The sequence below is a fragment of the Natator depressus genome, chromosome 14, assembly GCF_965152275.1.
Source record: "Natator depressus isolate rNatDep1 chromosome 14, rNatDep2.hap1, whole genome shotgun sequence".
Lineage (NCBI taxonomy): Eukaryota > Metazoa > Chordata > Testudines > Cheloniidae > Natator > Natator depressus.
This window is the reverse complement of record NC_134247.1, coordinates 15487233-15507073: the sequence shown is the minus strand read 5'-3', so window position 1 is coordinate 15507073 and position 19841 is coordinate 15487233. Positions and strand designations below refer to the sequence as shown.

The 19841-nt window shown below is 55.1% G+C and overlaps 1 protein-coding gene across 1 annotated transcript in view; it reads right to left on the bottom strand.

Moving 5' to 3' along the window:
- ITGB4 (integrin subunit beta 4) overlaps positions 1 to 19841 on the bottom strand; it is a 56124-nt gene that overhangs the window by 4306 nt on the left and 31977 nt on the right. The window contains exons 18-36 of the mRNA XM_074970581.1: positions 19514 to 19620; positions 18215 to 18248; positions 17308 to 17496; positions 16551 to 16654; positions 16092 to 16150; positions 15205 to 15228; positions 14814 to 14962; positions 14538 to 14717; positions 13735 to 13883; positions 12793 to 12997; positions 11156 to 11316; positions 9807 to 9987; positions 7114 to 7251; positions 5410 to 5592; positions 5095 to 5226; positions 3697 to 3918; positions 2651 to 2821; positions 1967 to 2140; positions 231 to 380 (exon numbers count right to left, since the gene is read on the bottom strand). Coding sequence (XP_074826682.1) covers positions 231 to 380; positions 1967 to 2140; positions 2651 to 2821; positions 3697 to 3918; positions 5095 to 5226; positions 5410 to 5592; positions 7114 to 7251; positions 9807 to 9987; positions 11156 to 11316; positions 12793 to 12997; positions 13735 to 13883; positions 14538 to 14717; positions 14814 to 14962; positions 15205 to 15228; positions 16092 to 16150; positions 16551 to 16654; positions 17308 to 17496; positions 18215 to 18248; positions 19514 to 19620 — 2712 coding nt within the window. The remainder of the gene's footprint in view (positions 1 to 230; positions 381 to 1966; positions 2141 to 2650; positions 2822 to 3696; positions 3919 to 5094; positions 5227 to 5409; positions 5593 to 7113; positions 7252 to 9806; positions 9988 to 11155; positions 11317 to 12792; positions 12998 to 13734; positions 13884 to 14537; positions 14718 to 14813; positions 14963 to 15204; positions 15229 to 16091; positions 16151 to 16550; positions 16655 to 17307; positions 17497 to 18214; positions 18249 to 19513; positions 19621 to 19841) is intronic.

Below are 19841 nucleotides of genomic sequence, written 5' to 3'. Positions count from 1 at the left end.
AAATGAGGCACCAGGAGGATAAATGATTTGCCCAAGGCCACCCAAGAAGTCTGTGGCAGAGCTGGGACTAGACCCCCCCTAAAATCCTGGCTCTTCTCAAATCAGTGGTAAAACTCCCATTGGCTTCAGTGGAACCTGGGCTCCGCTCTAGATCTCCCAGCCCCATGCTGTACCATGAAGACTCGTTCCAGGCCCGGGACCGAGCCATCAGCCGAATAGGGCTCACTGACCTCCACTGAGGAGCTGGTACTGCACGCTGTATCCTTGCACCGCTTTCTCGCACTGCGGCTCCTGCCAGCTGACTTTCAGGGAGGTGGGCCCCAGCGCAGAGAACACCAGGCGGGTGGGAGTGTCGGGGACGCCCAGGGCCATCCTGGAATCTGATACAAAGAGGGAAAGTCACAAGCTTGGGTTCAAAGGCGAGAGGCAGAGGGGAAAAGAAGCAGACGCAGCCCAGTGTGTGATGGTCCTTACAGTCCAGGGAGAATGTGGCAAAACGTCCTCTGCAACCACGGGCCGGATCTGCCGAGAACCTACCCTGAGGGGCTTTGGGGGCTGAGCTGAGCAGCCAGGATGGGGTCTAGCAGTGTACAAATGGGTTCTGACAATGGCATCCTGCAGTCTCTGGGCTTAGAGAAGCAACACCCTGACTCCAGCCAGGGGAGCAAAGGGATTGCTGAGAACATCTAGACGTTTTCTCTGGCAGCCCCTTAGCTCCCCAGCAGGCTTGGGGCCAGGCTTGGCCAAACTCACTCCCCCTGAAGCACCATGTCCAGGCAGCTGGGTGCTTCGAGGACATCTTGGGAGTGAGTGTGACTCCTGGCCTTCTGGGGGAAGAGGGAATGCACCCTAGGGTGTGTGCTTTGCCCTGACAGGCCTGCGCAGGGAGAGGGGGAAGGGGAGTCAGAGCAGCCATCTAACAGCCCTGAGCCTTGCTGCATGCGTGTTGGGGATGGGGTGGGGGTGGGATCACCCAGTGGAGAGAAGGGCACAGAGGTGCTGCAAAGGACGAGCCGTCCCTACCCATTCGCACATCCACACTGGTAACCCACGGGCCACTCCTCTACCTTCCACACACTCACCTACCTAGCTGCTCATTCCCCTGCCAGCTTCTCTCTGACCTACCACTCTCCATGCCGGCAGCCACTCATCAAGGGTGACACTTCAAGGGGGAGACTATCAACGGGAGTTAAGCACCCAACTCCCATGGGCTTTCAGTGGGGCTCGGGTGCCTAACTGCCCGTTATGCCTTTGCAATCCTCCCCTATCATCTTCAAAGTGCTTCGCAGTCACGTGTCCCAGTAAGTGATTCAAGCTGCTAGGGAGCTGAGTATTGCTATCCCTGGTCTACAGATGGGGAAACTGAGGCAAAGAGGTTCATGTGAGTCAAAGGGGGATTAGACCCTGGGAGCTCCTGGCTCCCAGCCCAATGCTCAGGTCATTAGGCCACCCTGCTCTCTCAACAAACAGCACGGCCAGAACCAAAGGGTGGGAAGAGTTAAGGATATCCCTTAACCACTGCCTTCATGGCAGAAAATGGATGCAATGACGAGCAGATTCTCCAGCACCTCAGTGCCAGGCGCTCCATGACTCAGCTGCCTAGCGTGTCTCAGAGGGACGTTTTACATTGGGCACACATTCTCCCCCAAGGCCTGTGGAGAGACACAGAAAACAATCGGCTTGTTAGGAGCACAGAGGGCAGGATGCTGACGGCGAGTCGATGAGGTCGTTAGAGCACGGGGTGGGTTAATCAGCTCACATGGCTTTAACGAGGTCAATGAACCCTGCAAATGGAAAGGTGGCGTGGTGGCGGCGCAGCCAGGGTCAGGGGCATGGATCAGCGCACACACAAAGCCGATGGAGGAGAGGAGCAGGCAGCTCATGGGTGGATGGGCTGGTTATGGGATGCATGACTGCGGGAAGACACCCACGAAGACACTGGACAAGGCTTTGCTGTGGGCTGTACCTATATACTTGGCAATCCCAGTGGGCCCATCAGTCATGATTATAGAATCCCGAAAGCCATTGCTGGCGTAGGAACCCTTCACCTTTGCCCTGCTGCTGACACCTACGTCCTGGGGCAGCAGGGCCATCCTGCCAGCATCTTCACGTAGGGAAGGGAGAATCCTCCCTGGCTGGTCTACAGGATAGTGGGAAATGGGGAGAGAGAGAGAGCGAGAGAGAGAGAGAGAACACTGAAGGCATCTGAAGCCAGAGCAGCCCATGTGCTGGTACCCCAGTACAGAGAGGGCTGCTTTAAGGAAGAGCATGAAAAGGGCTTCTCCAGCCCCGTCCCCACTGCCAGACCGACTCTCAGACAATTTGAGCTGGAAAGTAACCATGGAGATAGAGTAAGAGGCATGGAAGCAGCACCCCCTTTTCCCAGAGAGCCCTGAGGCAGCCTCCCCTTTCCCAGGGAGCTTGAGGGGGCCCATGGAGGCAGCCCCCCCCTTTCTCAGGGTGCCCTTGGGGGGGTGCACAAAGGCAGCCCTCTGTGTGGAGAGGGGGAGCTCTGGGAGGTAGAGGTACAGGAAGCCCCCTGGCTGGTGTGACCCAAGATGGCTCTAAGGGGTAGAGGGTAGGAAGACAGGTCCCTGCTATGGTGGAGCACAGGGGAGGGCCCCCCATCCCCCTCCCCCCCGACACTCACCATATCCTGAGGTCATTGTGCTGTAATCTCTGGTCAGAGATGAGCTGCCCATCAGCCTCCTCTCCTGGTGTATGTGTGAGGTCAGCTGGTTGTAGCTGGCATTCAAGGTCCTGTTCAGGGTGCCCCCACTGCCAGGGAAGGTGAAATCCATCCGGCCATTCAGCAGATGCTCTGGGAAAGATTGAATTCAGTCAGTCTCAACAGCTGCAGTCTAGGCATCGGGACCAGCCCACGGCTCCATGCCTCCTGCATCGGCTTCGTCCTGTTCTCCAGGTGTTTGAGAACATAACTCTGGCTCTTCAGACAAGTGACAGCCACACAGCCAGCAGCAGGGGAAACAAACAGGAACCTGCACCCCCTGCACAATACCCGACCAACCCGCAGTGCCCAAGGTAACTCCAGAGCTCAGCTTGTCAGGGGGCTGCTAAGGTCCAACCTCACGTGTCCTAACGGTCAGATCTCTTGACCCCAGCACGTGTTTATATTTTGTCTTAATGAAAGAAGAAGAAATGCCAACTTAAGGAGGCAGCTACCACAGATTTCACATTGGAGCCCATCTCTGCCGGACCTGAAAAGCAAACCCTGCTGTTAACGGTCTTTATGAACCCCCTCTTAAGTGACCACCCAAATGGGCAGCAGAAATCTCCTAGAGGCTGCTCTCTGAATAACAGTCCTGCAGGTTTGCACTGGAAACCTGGGGGTGGGGGGGGGTTACTTCAGAGCAGTTACTTAAGATGAGGCATGGCTGTTCTTACAGGCTTCACACGGTTTTGATCTGCTCCTTCCCTAAGGGTCCGAGCCTATTGCAGAAGCAAGCTCCTAGCAGGTTCCCAGTCCATGCCCGAGGTGGGCGTTACCTTGGCACTCTCCTGAGCAGACAGACCATGACAACACTTTGCAAGCAAACTCTACTACATGTGACCAGTGCCTCATGCCAACACCAATGTGGGTACAGAGGGGATGTTAGGGGGCAGGGCTCAGTTCCACGCTCTTGGCTCGGAGAAGGACGAGACACGACATTCACTGCAGAAGAAGCCGGCCTTCACCTGGTTGGGGCCGGGGCGTCCCGCTCCTCATCAGGCTGCCGCTGGCTGTGTTGCTGTCCAACGGCTCAGAGTGGGAGCCATCCTCGTGGAGGAGGCCCTCGGTGTCAGAGGAGAAGCAGCTGCTGCTAGAGAGGCGGGGGATCATTTCAGCTGGGAGCCTCCAGGTGATGCGGCGAAGGTCCAAGTCCTCCCCCAGCAGCTGCACATATTTCCACCTGGAGCCTTTTGGAACAATTTAAGTACTCACATTGGCACGGCCTACAGGGGCAAAGCGGGGAACCTGCCACCATTGGGCCACCTGCAGCACACTGGGGTCAGCCTCCAGGAGCAGCTGCATCTGCCTCCTGTGACAAACCGCTGGTGGGCTACTACTGTGTAGAGATCACGGGACAGAGCTGGAGAATGGAGGGAACAGGACACTGGGGGTTCAACCAGCCCTGGGGAGACCAGAGCTCCATCCCCATTTCCGTCAGGATTGAGAACAGGGTTGGCGATCCCACTGCACGCCTGTCCCCATCACAGGCACTGCTGGGTAGAACTGTCCTCCCATGCTCAGGAGCGGCCTCCTCACTCCATGAAGCTCACAGGTGTACACAACGCTGGCCACCGTGGGGCTGTCCTAACACGTACACTCTACTCTCTGCAAGAATGCATCGATTCCCAAAGCAGAGAGAAACCGAGAGAGAGCACAGGGCAGGGGACGCCTCATTTCAGCCACTGTCAAACCTGCTCCAGACTAGGTCTCCTGTAAGGTTGCCCCAGCGCCACATTACAGGTCGCTTTCATTCTTCCCATTTGAAATAGCTATTCCAAGCTGAGCTTCTGCCATGTTCACTTTAGCAGCCCTGACATAGCCAGTGGGACACCCCCCAGAGCACGATGGGAGAGAACCAGATACCATGGGCCAGTAGGGTTCTTCTTGGTCTTAAGCTGCTATGAACTGAAATGTCTCTGCTCCATCCCCCAGTAAGGTCCCTCTCATTGGCCTAACGGCTGAACTAAGAAACATCCCCAGGAGCTAGGAGGTCAGGACTGTGTGCTGTACCCTAATCTCATGGCAACGGGCAGAGGCCCAACCTCTGGATGCAAAGTTCCTACCCAATCATGCCCGGTGGAGGCTGAGCCTCCATTTCTCTCCAGAGCAGCAGCACAGAAACAAGGTGACAGCTCAGCCTCTGCATGATCCTCCCAGAGCTGGGACGTCTCTCTGCCTTCGCAGCAGAATGAGGAACAAAACGATCTGTGCTGATACTGCGGCTCGTAAATCACTCCCTCGTTTGGAAGGGAGGTTCTCTGCTGGTTTGCTTTCTCGAGTCCCCTTCTCCCGGGGGAGGCTCGGTGTTCAAAGCTGTCAAGAGAAACCAATAAACCGCTCTTTGCAAACCACAGCGCACGTACCGGAGTCGTCGGAGACGCTGGGGTGCTTGCTGCCGGACGGGGAGCGCATCACGTCCGCACTGTACATCAAGTAGCTGTCGTAGTCTTCACCGCCCTCGGCGTCGATGATTGGGATGTCGGGGATGATGGGAACTGCGAGGGGCGGCAGAGAGCGCCGTTAAACACGTCCCTCCCATGCCAGAGGGGAACCACCCACCCAGATGCCACGGGGACAGGCATGTTAGTGTGGACACGATGCGTTAAAACAGGGAGAGGGAGGGAGAGAGCGTTGTCAAGCCCCACTCCCCACGTGCTCAGGCCAGTAGAAGCACTCACTGGACATTGGGCGTCTGGGCTGTGTGGCGAGGTTGATTGTAGCTTCTCGCTCAGGCCCCCAGCCGGCTCCATTCTTGGCCTTCACCGTGTAGCGGTACGGCTGCGACTCCCGCAGGTTTTCAATCAGAACCATGCGCTTCTTCGGCTCCTCAACCAGAACTTTCTTCATGGGCCCAAAGGGAACTGCAAGGAAGCACACACCCATCCAGCAAGGTCATCTCTCTCCCTCTGTCTGTCTGTCTGTCTCACTCACACTCACACTATTCTCTTCAATACAACGGCAGGAGAGGGGAGAGAAGAAATGGACTAGCCGGCTTTGCTCCACCATTTGAAAGGGAAAACAGCAAAAGACACACAAAGCCCAGTGACACCCCCCCAACCCCGGCCTCTGCACACACGCACCCACTCTTTTATTTGTGGTCACTGCAGCTGCAGTGTCTGTACTGCGCATGCAGCTCAGTCACTCGGCCAGCTGCCTAGCTGCGTGCAGTCACAGCTCTTCTCCCCTCCATCTTCCAAGTTGTCGTGCTGACCATCCTTGCCTCCAACACCCCCTTGTCTCCCACTGACACTGCTCCCAACACATCCAGAGGGGGCGCTACAGACTGACGGGAGAGTCTCACTTGGCCTGGGGAGCGAAGGACCCATCAGATCCTGAGTTCTATCCAGCTCACACAGGAGCACATTGAGCTATCGCTGAGTCATCAGCCCCCCATGGCCTCTAACACTGTCAGCAGTGCTGGGGTGCAGGCATCGAGCAGAGCTATAGCCCCTCCGTGCCAACTCTTAGGAGGAGTCTCGCTGTTTCCTAAGAGCAATACAAACAGCGCGGGTTTCACCTGCCATTGCATTCTAAGAAAAGATGGGCCAGAAGCAAACCCTCTGATCCAAACTCCCCCAAACAGGGTTGAGATCCAGGCCTGAACTTCATAGCTGTCCTGTATCAATGGGTCAAACCAACAGAGCCCTTCACAATTGTGGCTGTTTCATCTGAACCTTGTGGCTTGGGCCCCATGTCTAGGAATGGCAGCGGGAGACCTCGCAACCCTGCTTCACAGGGCTCACTTCTACCTTCATCACTGTGCTTTGCTCCCAGACGGTGTCTGCACTGCACCACTACCTCCATCCTCCTCTCAACAGTCCCAGACTGCACCCCCCAGATCCTGTCTGGCGAGCTCCATGGAGCCCCCCATGGCCAAAGGTCTCAATGAGACTTGGGCTGCAGGTGCCAGGACAGAGGCGGGTGATGTTACCGGTCATGCAGTCAGCCATCCTGAGTGTCTGTCTCTCAGGGTGTAACTTCACTTCTGGGAAGCTCCCAAAGCGAACAGGGAAATGGGCCTCCAGCAGGGGGTTTCCCAGGGCATCATCCCTAAACTGTTCAAGGTGAGAAGCGTCCCCAATGCCCACTGAAGTCAGAGGAGGTCAACAGGAGCTGAGGGTGCTCAGGACCTCACAGGATCATGTCCTTAATACTGAACTTCTGTCCTGGGCTCTGGCATCCCACCACCACCCACCTCCCCAACAGCCTGTGCTCTCTCACTCATCGTAACGTGGGCTGCTCCCAACCCCAGTTCATGGCTCCAGGGTGAGAGCAGCGAATGACTGGGGACAGCTGCTGGCTGTTTCTGCCAAGGTCTTCGTGTCTCAGTCCGATGGAGACGCCTCTACAGGACCATTCGGCAAGGGGGAGCCCTCTCTTACCATTGTCCTCATTGACAAGTCCGTAGCTGACTTCATAGGCCGTGATCTCCCCATTGGTCTCAGCAGGCTCAGCCCAGCTCAGCTGCGTCACAGTGGAAGAGACGACGTTGAAAGCCAGACGCCCAGGTTCACTGGGAACTAACAGGAACGAGAACAAAGAGGCGGGGTTGGAAACAAGCAGGCGGGGAGGGCTGGATATCTCTGGGTGTGAGTGATGGGACAACTGGCTCGATCTGGGGAGATCTCCCGACTGACAGTGGCACCACCACATGCTTATTTTACACCAGTTGCTCTGGAAGGTGCTGGAAAACGCATCACAGAGCCTAGGGTGTCTAGACCCTTCCATATGCCTATCGCTGCCCATGTCCATGATGGACTGTCTTCTCCTCTCCTCCCGCAATTTGGTTCTTTCTGATTGGCCCCCTGGAGGAAGGTATCTGGGTGGAAGGAAGAGTCTTGCCAGCCACAAACCAGGGATAGGAGGACACAAGACATGCCATTGGGTCTCACGCAATGTGGCCACCTTCCCACTGCTTCATTCTCATGTCCTCAGACATTCCCCTTGGGCGCCTATTCCACTGCCACTCATGAAGGTGCGGTACAAGCATTCAGAAGCACATTAACAAAGAGGATTTATACGAAGTGGTGGTAGATATGTTCCCAACTAGGGGTGGTAGATATGTTCCCAACTAGGAACTGGGCGAAATTTTTTGATCAAAACCTTTTTTTTGGCAAATAATGCCATGAAACATTTCATGAATTCATGTTGATTTCACGTAATTGTTTTGGTAAAAAAAATCCTAAACCTTTCATCTCAGTACTTGAAATATGAAACGTTTCCATTTTTCATTTCAAAATGACTTCTTGTTTCAAAATTTCCTGTCGTTTTTATTTAAAAAAAAAAAAGCAATCAAAACCATTTAAAAATGCTTGAAACCCAAGTGAGATGTTACATTTGGGGTCAAAGAAAATGTTTTGGTTAACCTGCAATTTTATTTTATTCTGTTCTTTTGATTTTTCAGAATTGCTAGTGAACCAAAAAATCCCTTATTCCTCTAGCTCCATTCAGAGCTTCATAAGACATCCGGCTGTCATTGGGCAATAGGAATCCTGTGATCAATATTTCAGGTTTCCACTTGTTTGGGACCTTCTGTTTTTTTGTTGTTTTCATGGCAAGATTTAATAAAACAGCTATCCCCAAATACTGACTGGTGCAATATAAGATGAAGTAAGATGTTCAGATTGGTACCCGGAGAAGCAAATACTCTTCCAATTATGAGGATCTGAGCAGTTCTTGGACCTATAGCCCTTTGTAACACATTCACACAACATGTTTCATCTTCATTAACCAGTTCATCCCCACAACAACCCTGCGGGAAAGGCAGGGGAATATCCCCATTACCCCAAGTGATGAGAATGGGATAAAACACTTGGACACATGGGACTTGAGTTTAATCACTTGGTATGGAGGTTGCTCGGCACTTAAAAAAAATGAGGCCTATAAGGGTACGTCTACACTGCACCAGGGAGCGAGTCTCCTAGACCAGGTCCACAGACTCAGGCTAGCGCAGGGGTGGGCAAACATTTTGACCTGAGGGCCACATCTGGGAATACAAATTGTATGACGGGCCATGAATGCTCACAAAATTGGGGTTGGGGGTGCGGAAGGCGGTGAGTGCTCTGGTTGAGGGTATGGGCTCTGGGGATGAGGAGTTTGGGGTGTAGGAGGGTGCTCTGGGCTGGGACCAAGGGGCTCGGAGGGCGGGATCAGGTTTGGGGCAGGGGTGCAGGAAGGGGTGCAGGTTCCTGGCTGTAGGTACAGGCTCTGGGGCGGGGCTGGGATTGAGGGGTTTGCAGAGCAGGAGGGGGAGCAGGGCTGGGGCACGGGGTTGGAGCATCGGGACAGGCTCTCAGGGGTGCAGGCTCCGAGTGGCGCTTACCTCAAATGGCTCCTGGAAGCAGTGGCATGTCCCTTCTCTGGCCCCTACGTGAAGGCATGGCCAGGTGGCTCTGCGTGCTGCCCCATCTGCAAGCACCGCCCCTGCAGCTCCCATTGGAGCGACAGAGGGCGCCATAGGAGCACGTAGGAGCCGCACAGTACAGTCCACGACCCAGTGCCCTGGCTGGGTCGCTGGAGTGGGGCAAAGCCAGACCCAGCTCCCCAGTGGGAGCTCATGGGCCGGCTTAAAAAGGCCCTTGGGCCATAGTTTGCCCACCCCTGGGCTAGCATGCTAAAAAGAGTGATATAGATGTTGCAGCTTGGGCTCTCAAGCATGTGTGTGCATGTGAGAGAGCGCCTGGCAATGGCTACCTGGCTGTTTTTACACTAGCACAAGTCTGTGGCCCTGGGCTAGGATGCTCACTCCCAGAGGCAGTGTAGACATACCCTGAGATGTCCCAGCTGGGGACACAGGGTGAGAGAGGTTCAGTGACTGGGCCAAAGCCACAGGTGGCACCTATTTCAGAGCTGGTAGCAGACACTCAAACACTCCTGGCTCCCAGGCCTGGGTGCAGACCACCAGATTGTGCCTTTTAAAAGACTAGGTTGTCCTGAAGACATTTCCAATGAGGCATCAGCCTTCAATACACGGGACAGGGTTTGGTGTCCTCTGGCCACATCAGGTGGCCACTAGGATCTAATCCCCACAAACACCACGCGAGCCTGTGGGAACAAGCCAGGGGGAGCAGCTCACCATCCTCCAGGGTGCGGCAGTGGGTGATATCCGAGTAGGGCCCCTCGCCCATGCTGTTGTAGGCACAGACCTGCATCTCATAGTCGCAGTAGGGGTATAGGTTATTCAGCTCTGCTGATGGCACTGTGGAATTGATCAGCCTGGCCTCCGACTCAGGGTCCCCTTGGATCCAGTACTTCACCTACCATCGAAGGGAAAACCATAAGTACTTCTCCCCTCCCCTTTTCTCCTTCAGTTCCTCTTCCCTGCCACCAAGAGCGATTATAAACCAGGGGCAAACTTCATGAAACCCGCTGCCTCTGGCAGGCTGGGGTAGTGAGTGTTCTGTACAGCAGGACGCAATGGTCAGAGAAGTGGTCAGAGAAGACCCATGCACCAATGAAGCCCTATTTTGAGAGAATAAGTGGTGTACAGTCTGCACGGGAGGGACCCTACATTCAACACTGACCATCTAGTCCTGCCCACTCCCAGCGCGGGACTGTTCCCTCCGGTACATTTTCTGGAGCTTTGCCTAGGCTAGTTCTTTCTGTGCTAAATGATGGAGTTTGCCCCACTTTCCCTGGCAGGAAGCTCTGCCCACTAATCCCTCATGCCCTAGCAACACCCCTTTGGGAGTGCAGTGAGAACACAGTGGCCTTTCCCCGCTGGAGAAATGTAACTTCACATCTAAGGGAAATATGTCTGAGTCCCCAGTGGGCTCTGCTGCTCAGGCATGATTAGCCGCTACTGCTCAGGAGAGAGAGGCGGCAAGGCAGGTCCTGCAGGTTGAGGTCCCTGTGCCTTGGCAAAGCTGTGTTGGAGCTGAGGACCGTGGGATATGCATCAGAGAAGGAATGAGGGGAATAAGAGTCGGGATATGCATCAGAGAAGGAATGAGGGGCAGTGGCTGAACTGGAGAGGCGTGGAGAGGGTTGGAGTAGCGAGGCACACTGGAGCTAAGGGTCGAGGTTCCTTGACAAAGGTGAGCAGGGAAGATTGGCACTATGCCTGGCTCTCCCCTGAGCTACACGTTCTTTCCCTTCCACAAACTCCAAGGCCACCCCAGCCCCACCCACCCCCACACCAGACAGACAGGCAGGCAGGCTCCATATGAGAGATAAGCCCCTTGCTGACTTTCCCTTACTGGACTTGAATAAGATTTGATCTGGTCGGAGGGAATCCACCCAGGACATCCTGCTCCCACCCATCAAGCTCTATGCAAGCTCATGCGCCCATGATGCCCTCCCACCTTCCAGCACCTTCTCTCCCCTCCCCCGCTGCAGGATGAAGGATCATTGGACTGGAGTGGCCATGACACCCCAGGATGATGGGCTGTCCATGCCCACCCCAGGAACCGGTTTAGCCCTTACCTTGTACCCTATGGGTTTGCCAGGCGGTGGTAACCAGTTGAAACGGATTTTCCTGGAGCTTAGAGTTTGGGCATTTGGACTGAGCGGTACACCGAGCTTTCCTCTGGGAGACTGAGGGAACTGGCCCAGGCCAATTGGGATCTGTATGCCATCTACAACCTCTGCAGTGGGGAGAGTGAAATGCCATGAGTGCATCAGTGACCATCCCTTAGCAGGACGGAGTGAGAATGGGACAACCCACATCACCACTTCTCCAGCTCTCTCAGTGCTTTACGGCCATTACTACATTAGGTCTCAAGCCATCCCTGAGGAGCTGATCAGTATCCTCTTCACTTTGCAGAGAAGGGAAACTGAGGCACACAGAGGCAATGTGACATGGTCACACAGCAAGTCGGAGCAAGTCAGGAATAGAACCCAGGTGTCCTGTCCCCGAAACTAGCCACTGAGCCACACTGCCTCTTCTGTGATGCATGCGGGGCTTGTGCCCCGGAAATGAATCCGTGAATACACCAGCTGCTTGGCTTGGCTTTCTGGAAGCATTTGGCTTTTCTATTGTGCATTTTATCCTGCTTCAATAGTGGTTTCTCCTTTGGATCACAGTTCCACAAAACCGCTAAGACAGTGTCAAGTACATACCTAATAATGACATTATCACCATCTACCCAACAAGTGAGGAGAATACACAGCTCTCTGATAGGGCCTCCCGTTCAACCCACATAGCCTGGCTCATGCGGGAAGGGCCACTTCACTTGTGGTTGCACAGGTATCTAAACCCCACGGAGCCCCACGGGACTAAAACATTAACGCTGCAGACAGCACTATGTGGTTTATCGACTCCCCCAAAACCCCTGCTACCTGCACCCAGATCCACAGGGAAAGGAAACAGAGAAACCAATTCCACTTCGGTTTGCAATTCCCATGATCCATCTCCTCCCAGTCTCTGGGAGGCAGATACGGTCTATGCATGTCGACCACCAGGGGGAACCAAAACTATATCCTGAAATACACCAGCACAACATGCAAAATCTGCAGACATATCTCCACGGCTACAACGATCAACACCCGCACAACGCGCCTTCCAAGGTCCCGGGTTCCTACACGAGCCGATCACAACGGGACGGTGCACCTCATCTAGTGCACTAAATGCCCAACAACAACTATGTGGCTGCAACCAGACAATCACTAGGCTCTCGAATGAACTGACACAGGAAAATATAAAAGGGACGGGGTGGGGGGGTAATAGGCGCCTATATAAGACAAAGCCCCAAATACCAGGACTGTCCCTAGAAAATCGGGACGTCTGGTCACCCTAGCGCGAAAGCTTGTCTCTCTCACCAACAGAAGTTGGTCCGGTAAAAGATGTCACCTCATCCACCTTGTCTCATTAACCGCCCCAGGCAGCTGGGGTTAGGACCCAGACCGGCAGCATGCTGAGACAAGGGCATCGCCCACGGAAGCAAAGGAGCATCTCTGGTAGCTCAGGCCACACATCTGTACACATCACTGATGTGACACACTGTAGTGATTACATGCCTCGTACTACTTTCCCTGGCCTAGAGTCATTCAATCTGCCAGCAGCACATGGCACAAGAACCTGGCGATGCAGGAAAAGCACGGCTCCCCGGCGGCACACCCACCTGGGTCGGTGATGGTCACCGTGGTCTGCGGGTATTTGCCGATCTTGGTGCCGTACTTGGGGTTGAGCAGATCCACGGCAAACTGTTTGAGCTGGCGGTTCTGCAGAAGGGCATCTATCTCGGTCAGCTCCAGCAGCTCCACCTGCACCTCCTTCTGCATCTCCCCAGGCTGGAAGACCAAGTCGCCCTCTGCGAACCTGTAGTCCTGGGAGAGGAGAAGAAAGAACATGCTAAATAGTGTATTACTCCCTAGCCACAGCATCCTCGGGACATGGCTCATTACTGAGTCCTTCCCCACACTGCATCCACAGGACATGTCTCATCAGCATGCCCACCCCCTCTCCATCCACATCCATCCAGTTCATTAGTGTGGTCCCCCCAACCCTCCACATAGCCATGGAATATTGCTCAGTACTGTAGCAGATTCCGAAAGGAACCCAGCTGTATTCTCATGTAATATAAACACAACCACACGCTCCCTTCTCTAGTGCTATCACTCCTGCAGTATAGTCTATACAGCAGGACCTCTCCAGGCTGACCCTGCTGCAGGCAGCTTTGCAGGACATGACCAGCACATAATTCCTGCTGGGGAGCTTCCTGATTTATCCCGGCTTTTCCAAACAGTCCATTATCACAAGCATGTCAGAAGGCTGGTCAAGATGACAGAAAGAGTGACGTTTTTACGAGCCACAAACCCAGGCCTCCAACAGGCAAACCTGGTGGGACAGAGCTGGGAAGAGAACGCGAGAGCTCCTGGCCCCCATTCTGCGCTCAGACCTCCAGGTCACATCTCTCCCACCGCCCCCTGGAGTACAGTCGCCATTCATTCATTTTGCTGGGATCTGTCTCTGCTGTGGCAGCCCCTGTAATTACTGGTCCCAGCTTGCTGGGTTTCATGCCACCATGCTCAGCTCCACCAGTACCAAGAAGCACAGTCCTCACCTTGCCATCCTTGGCGGTGAGATCGCGAGTTCTGTAGGTGATCTGGGACTTTCCGTTTTCCACGATCTCCCGACGCACAGGGATTCTGGCCACCTGGTCGAAGCGGCTGTGAGAGTAGGCTGGCTGCAGAAAGGTGACGATGCTGCTGGCTGAAAGAAGTCAGATAAGTGGACCGTGTGAAACAAACAAATACCTGATGGAGGCTTCTTAGAAACACACACAAACTGAATAGAGCTGGGTTCTTTAAAGCCACCATACTGTTGAAGACATTAGTAAGAAACTGTCGCAAAAGACCTGAAGATCAGGTAGTCTCAACAGTGCAGTTTCTAAGAAGAAACACCAGGAGGAAAGATGGAGTTGGGGGCATCACTCAGAGATTACTTAAAAGTTAAGAAAGAAAAAAGGGTGTGAAAGGGGAAGGTCAGGGAGAAGGAACCCCAAAAAAGGAACAGAGGAAATCTGGAGTTATCCCTTCACACCCAGCTAAAAAGTCTCTCCTAGCCTCATGATCGACGGCTTCTGCTGAAAGCACGAGCCATCTAAGTGGGGATGGGGGCTGCTGGCCAGGACAGCACAGGAAGGGAGGGACCAGCTGTGGGAAATTCTCCTTCCCTCCTTGTCTTGAAATCAAGATGATCTAGTTCAGACACAAATCATTGGGCTGGAGACAGGAATCCCTGGGTGAGGGTTTCCAGCCTGTGTTGTGCAGGAGCTCAGACTAGATCAGAATGATCCTTTCTGGCCTTAGGAGCTATTCACCTAGGTTTGAGAATTTCTTATCAGAGCCCCTCCGCCCCCTTCACCTTGCTCTTTGATTATGGTGATATTGACGAGCCTGCGTCCAATCGCCGCTGTCCCCATGGGGACCTCAATTGCCGCCACCTGCAACTGCTTCTCATCATCGTCTTCCTCCCTGATGAAGAGTGGGACCCGGACGTCCACCAGCTCCACACCTTCCTGGAACTCCACCATCCCGTGGGCATCTGCGCAGGCGGAGAGGGTGAAAGGGCATAGATGGGAGGGTCCCTCCTCACAAACCCCTATTTTGCCTTGGTCAATAAGCTCAACCCTGCTCCTACCTTGGTCAGAGGTCACGGTATAGTAACCTGGTGTCACCTTCAGCTCATTGAAAGCCTCCTGAGAGACATGTTTCGCCGTCACTTTCACGATCTCCATCTTGGCCGAAAGGGGAGCAGTGAGCACTGTGTCCACAATTGTGTGGTCCTGCCTACAGCCCAGTCAGGGGAAGGAGAGAAAGGAGTTCATGTCCTGCCCCTGTTCTGTCATCAGACGCCTCTGCCAACCAGCCATTCACAGCATTAAAAGCTTTCAATCAGCCAATACACATTGGCTTCAAAGCTTTCAAGCAGCCAACACACACACGCCACGCACAGACACCCGCACAGGTGAGGAGTGCAGAGATGAACAGAGAGACGGACAGACAGAGAGAGACGTGAACATTCCACCTACCTTTTCCCAGCATTGGGCTGCAACCTAGGGAAAAAACAGACCAGCAAGTGAATAACCCCACCAAATCCCACTTGGGGAGCCATGAAGGTCTCTAAGTATCCAGAGTCTGTCTAAAGCAGGCTAGCACTAAGAGCCGCTCCACTGGCTCCAGCAGCAGGGCACCCTCATGGGACCACTGAAGGCAGGAGTTCAAGTCCGACCTCTGACTTTTCCCTGTAGCTACAGTTTCTGTCCTTGCTCTTGTGCAATGCGTGGCAAACAATCGCGAGTTCCGAAGAGCCCCACATACTGTGGGACGCAGCCTTAGTCTCTGGCTAGCAACTTCCACGCAGGGCATCTCTGCTTTGTCATCCAGAGCTGCTGACCCCCAGCACTGTTCCCTACATGTCCTGCTGCTCCCTATGACCCAGCTTTTCCAGATGCCATAGTGCCCAGGGATGTGGTTTACAAAGAGTTAACCTTGGGGAACAATTTTCCCTGCTGAGAGGATACCATGTTTACAGGGCCAAAACCGGGTCCTCACTGCAGTCTATGGGAATTTTGTCATATACTTCAGTGAGACGTGATTAGACCCGTAGCATTTTAGCCCCGTGTATGGAGCCAGAAGTAGTCCAGAGAGCCCATGGTGGTGCCTTTGGGGGTGCGCTGGGAGGCCCATGGCAAGCGTGTGAATCCCTGGCATTCACATCACAGTACTAGGGGTACCACTGCATCCGGGCTGCTGGGAAGGATTACTCCTCAGAAACTGCCCATGCAAAGTTTAGGTGCCCCTCTAGGTCAGAGTGCCCACCCTGGGGTCAGAACTGGGAGAGTTTGCAGCCCTGGGTGCCCCAGGCCCTCCCTTCTTCCCAGCACCCCTACATCCGCTCTGTCCCTGGGTCACTCACCTGAACTTGGTCTGCTGGAGTTTGTGGGCACCAGAAACGCGCTTGTAAACATCGTTCAGCTGTAAGGAGCAAGAGAGTCTGTTACAGCCCCACGGGGACTCAGCACAGCAGGCACCATGCAGCCAGCAAACCGAGCCGGCTCCACTCAGCCCTCTCCCTCGCTACAACCCCACCCTCCTGCCCACCTCTCTGTGCCACCCCAGCCAGAGAAGCCAGGGCCTCCCCGTCGTCTGTACCATCCTCGGCAGGGAGGCAAACCCCCGGCAGAGAGAACCTCCTCGGTAAGACAAGCCCTTCAGAATCGATGTCTGTTTCCATCCGCTCCCCAGCCCTGTTGGCTGCAACCAACCGGCTTCCTGCTTTCCTGGCCCTAGTCACAGAGCCGCAGCTCACACTGGCTGTACCTGGCTCCCTCTGCCACAAAAGGCAAAGCCCAGAGAGAACGGTTTGGCCCCTTACGTTCTCCTCCACCTCCTTGCGCAGCTGCTCACATTCCTGGGTGTCCGGTTTCATGAGGTTCTGGGTGAAAAGCCGGGCCAGTCTCAACGAGATGCCATAAGGAACTGGAGAGAGGAATCCCCGGTCAGACCCCCTCACTGTCAGTCAGCGAACCACCCCATAAACAGCTGGGAGCCAGGCAATGCCGGGGCCTTGGGGGCCCACACCCCAGCCAGCAGCGCCTAGTTTCCAGGGCTCGGATGGCTCACACAGTGCTCAGACCATCAGTTGCCACAACCAGTAAGCGCTGGGCAAGACACAGCCAGAGCCCAAGAAAGCAGCCACTCTGGATTGAGGAGTAGAGTGACCATTTCCCTCACCCCTCCCAAAGCAGCAGCAGGGAGAGTGGAAAGCTGAATCCAGGCAGCAGCCTGCTGAACTAAGGCAGCAGGTAGAGATGGGGCATCTGCTGGGAATAGCTGTTCTAGGCTGGAACATCTAGGGATGCTCATGGTGGCGGGCCCGGGGGACCCTCGCAGTCACTGCGACAGAGACGGGATATACTTTGAGGGGCAGGCGTCTATCCCTTGGGGGCGGGAGAAGAGAAAGGGAAGGGGAGTCTCCTCACAGTGGGGGTGCTGTCCTGGGAAAGGAGCTAACTAGGACCTGGCGATAGTGAAGGGCCAGGAGGAGACCCCAAGGCAGCCAAACCCTCTTCCCCTTTGGCGTCAGTGGGAGGCCACACACAACCCACCACCCGTGCGGCATTAGCACTCACTCAGCTCCTTGGGGTTTGCGGCGGCGTGGGAGGAGAAGCCTGGCTTGTGGACGTTGTTGTTGATCTTCCAGCAGACGGTGTCCCTGCCCTTTAGGGAGCCGCTGCGCACCATGGGGGTGTCCAGGTGGTCCGAAGTCATGAGGCTCTGCCGCAGCATGTAGTGATCCTCTTTGAACCCGACAGTGCGGCCTGCAGGGCGAGGGGGGAGCAGGTTAAAGCCCAGAGGGCTCCAAGGCTCAGGCTCTGCCCTGCACTCATGCGGTGCTGGTGGGAGGAGCTGGACTGACAGACCCTCTCTGTTTATCCACAAAGCAGGCTCCCCCATCGCACTGCCCTGCTGGGGAGCTCTGACGCCATGGCCCAACTCATCCATGGCCTCTCTGCCAAGACGCCAATAAGGGGCCCACTAAACCGTCCTCTCTCTACAGCAGCTGCAACCTCTTCCTGGGCCCTGTGGAACTTACCCCTCCTGAGATCACTGTCCCCAGGAGGACCTCGATCCATCTGCTGCCTGAGGTTCGGTGCTTTGCTCTTAGGGATTGTTATTGCATGTGACAAGCCCAGGATGCCAGTGGCATCTGCCCAGAGCTGGCATGGCTCATGGGGGACCAGGGTGCATCATGCCAGCAGGATATCCTGCTTGTCCACTGAACAAACAATGCCCGTTCAGCAGCCGCGCTCCAGGGGCACTTTAGCAGCAGCCCCGGCTCTGTCCCGTAGAGAGCACACACAGCCCCTCCAGTCTCCCACCAAGGCCATTGGCTAATGGTCTCCACTAAGAACCTTTGCCCTGCTGAGCCTTTCAGGCTTTTGAAGGGTTAACCCCACTTGGGGGTCTTGCTCCTGCCCAGCCCCTTCCCGTCCTACCCCTCTCTGAAAGCGGCCCCCTCCCCCCAGAACAAGGTACCTCGTGCACAGCAGGGCAGCAGGGCCAGGCAAGCCTAGGAGACAAAAAAACAGAAATGGAGAGTCCCCCTATGGCCAGGAGCTCCTCAGAGCACAGTGCCAAAAGAATGCTCCCTCCCACGCTGCTGGAGAGGGTTAGATCAGCAACAGGAAGCCATGGGGGCGGGGGGCATGAATACAAATTGTGCAGTCTCCAAAGCTGGCAACCCCATGTCATCGTTCCCCTGGGAATGCTGAGGCTAGGTCCCTTTGCCTCCCGCACCCATCTCCCGTAGCCCCCATGCCATCCTGGCCTGTGCACACGACAGCACCAAGGGGGGCGGCTGCAAACTCCTCAGCCGTGCATGGCAGGCTTCCATTCTAGCCTTGCCTCTGGGGGGGAATCCCTGCCCGCACTGCTCACGGAAACCCTGCTAAGCAGCAACTGTGCTGGAGCATGGACACCATGTGGAAGAGACATCTTGTCTCCTCCCCTCACTTCCGGGGGAACTTCGGTCCTAGAGAGAATGTATGTTCCCCTTTGGCAAATGCTGCATTTGGCTGTTTGGCGGGTGGGTGGGCAGTGGGTGTTTAGATACAGCAGAGCCACCAGGGCCTCTGCGTTGTTAACTCCCCAATTAACGTAGCAGCATCCACAGCCAGGCAGTTATCGCTCTGGAGACCCCCGCAAAATGACTCACATTTGGTAGCAGGCCCACAAAACTAGGGGCTTCATTTAAAAAGAGATTGGCAAGCAAGCCGTGGGATTTACAAATACAGTCAGAACCCAGTGGCCTTTCCTCACCTTGGCCCGCTCTACATTACAGAAGTAGCCACCTTTAAACACCCCGCCTAGCTCACTGTGTTCTAACATGGCTTCTTTTCGGTTGTGTGGGCAGAACACCCCAGGAGCTAACCACGTTCAGAAAGCCTAGACATCTGCCCGCGAAACCACAGAGCAACTGCTGTCCCTCGTGGGCAGGAGTGTTTACCCTAAGGGGGACACAGCCATGATGTGCCGGGACCGTTTGGCACGTGCCAGCTCCCATCTACCTCCTACTGAAGTCACTGGCAAAACTCCCCTCAGTTCCAATGGGAACTGGCCCTCTTTCCCCCAAACTACATTACATTCAGACCCTTTGGCTTCCCAGCTGGATCAGCAAAGGCGCGGCGGGGCCTTTTGTAAAGTGTCTTCCGAGAGATGGGTCTGAAAGGCTGCTTTCCAATAGCTAGGATTTCAGCCATGGATAATTCCCCTGCGTCTGCCACACCTGCCCCGGGGGTCTGAGTGCAGCCCCGCATGGCGGGACCCAGATCTCACCTTGCAACAAGTGCAGTACTTCCAACAGAGCAGCAGCAGCAACCCCAGGAGTAACATCAGGAAAATGAGCAGGGGGATGAGCCAGAGGAAGCTTCCTGGTGGGCACTCTGCAACCAGCAGCAATGAACTAGCGGTTAATTGGGGGCAGCAGGACCCAGCATGTCTGGGGTGGGAAGAGAGGGAGAAGAGGGAAGGAGAGTGGAGCCAGAGAAAGGGATGGGGGGATGGGAGAGGGCAGGCCAGAATTCTCCTTGGGAGGGTGCAGCCAAACCTAGGTCCGGTAACGTCCCTGCGACTGCCCCAGGTACTCACTAACAGAGACACCCAT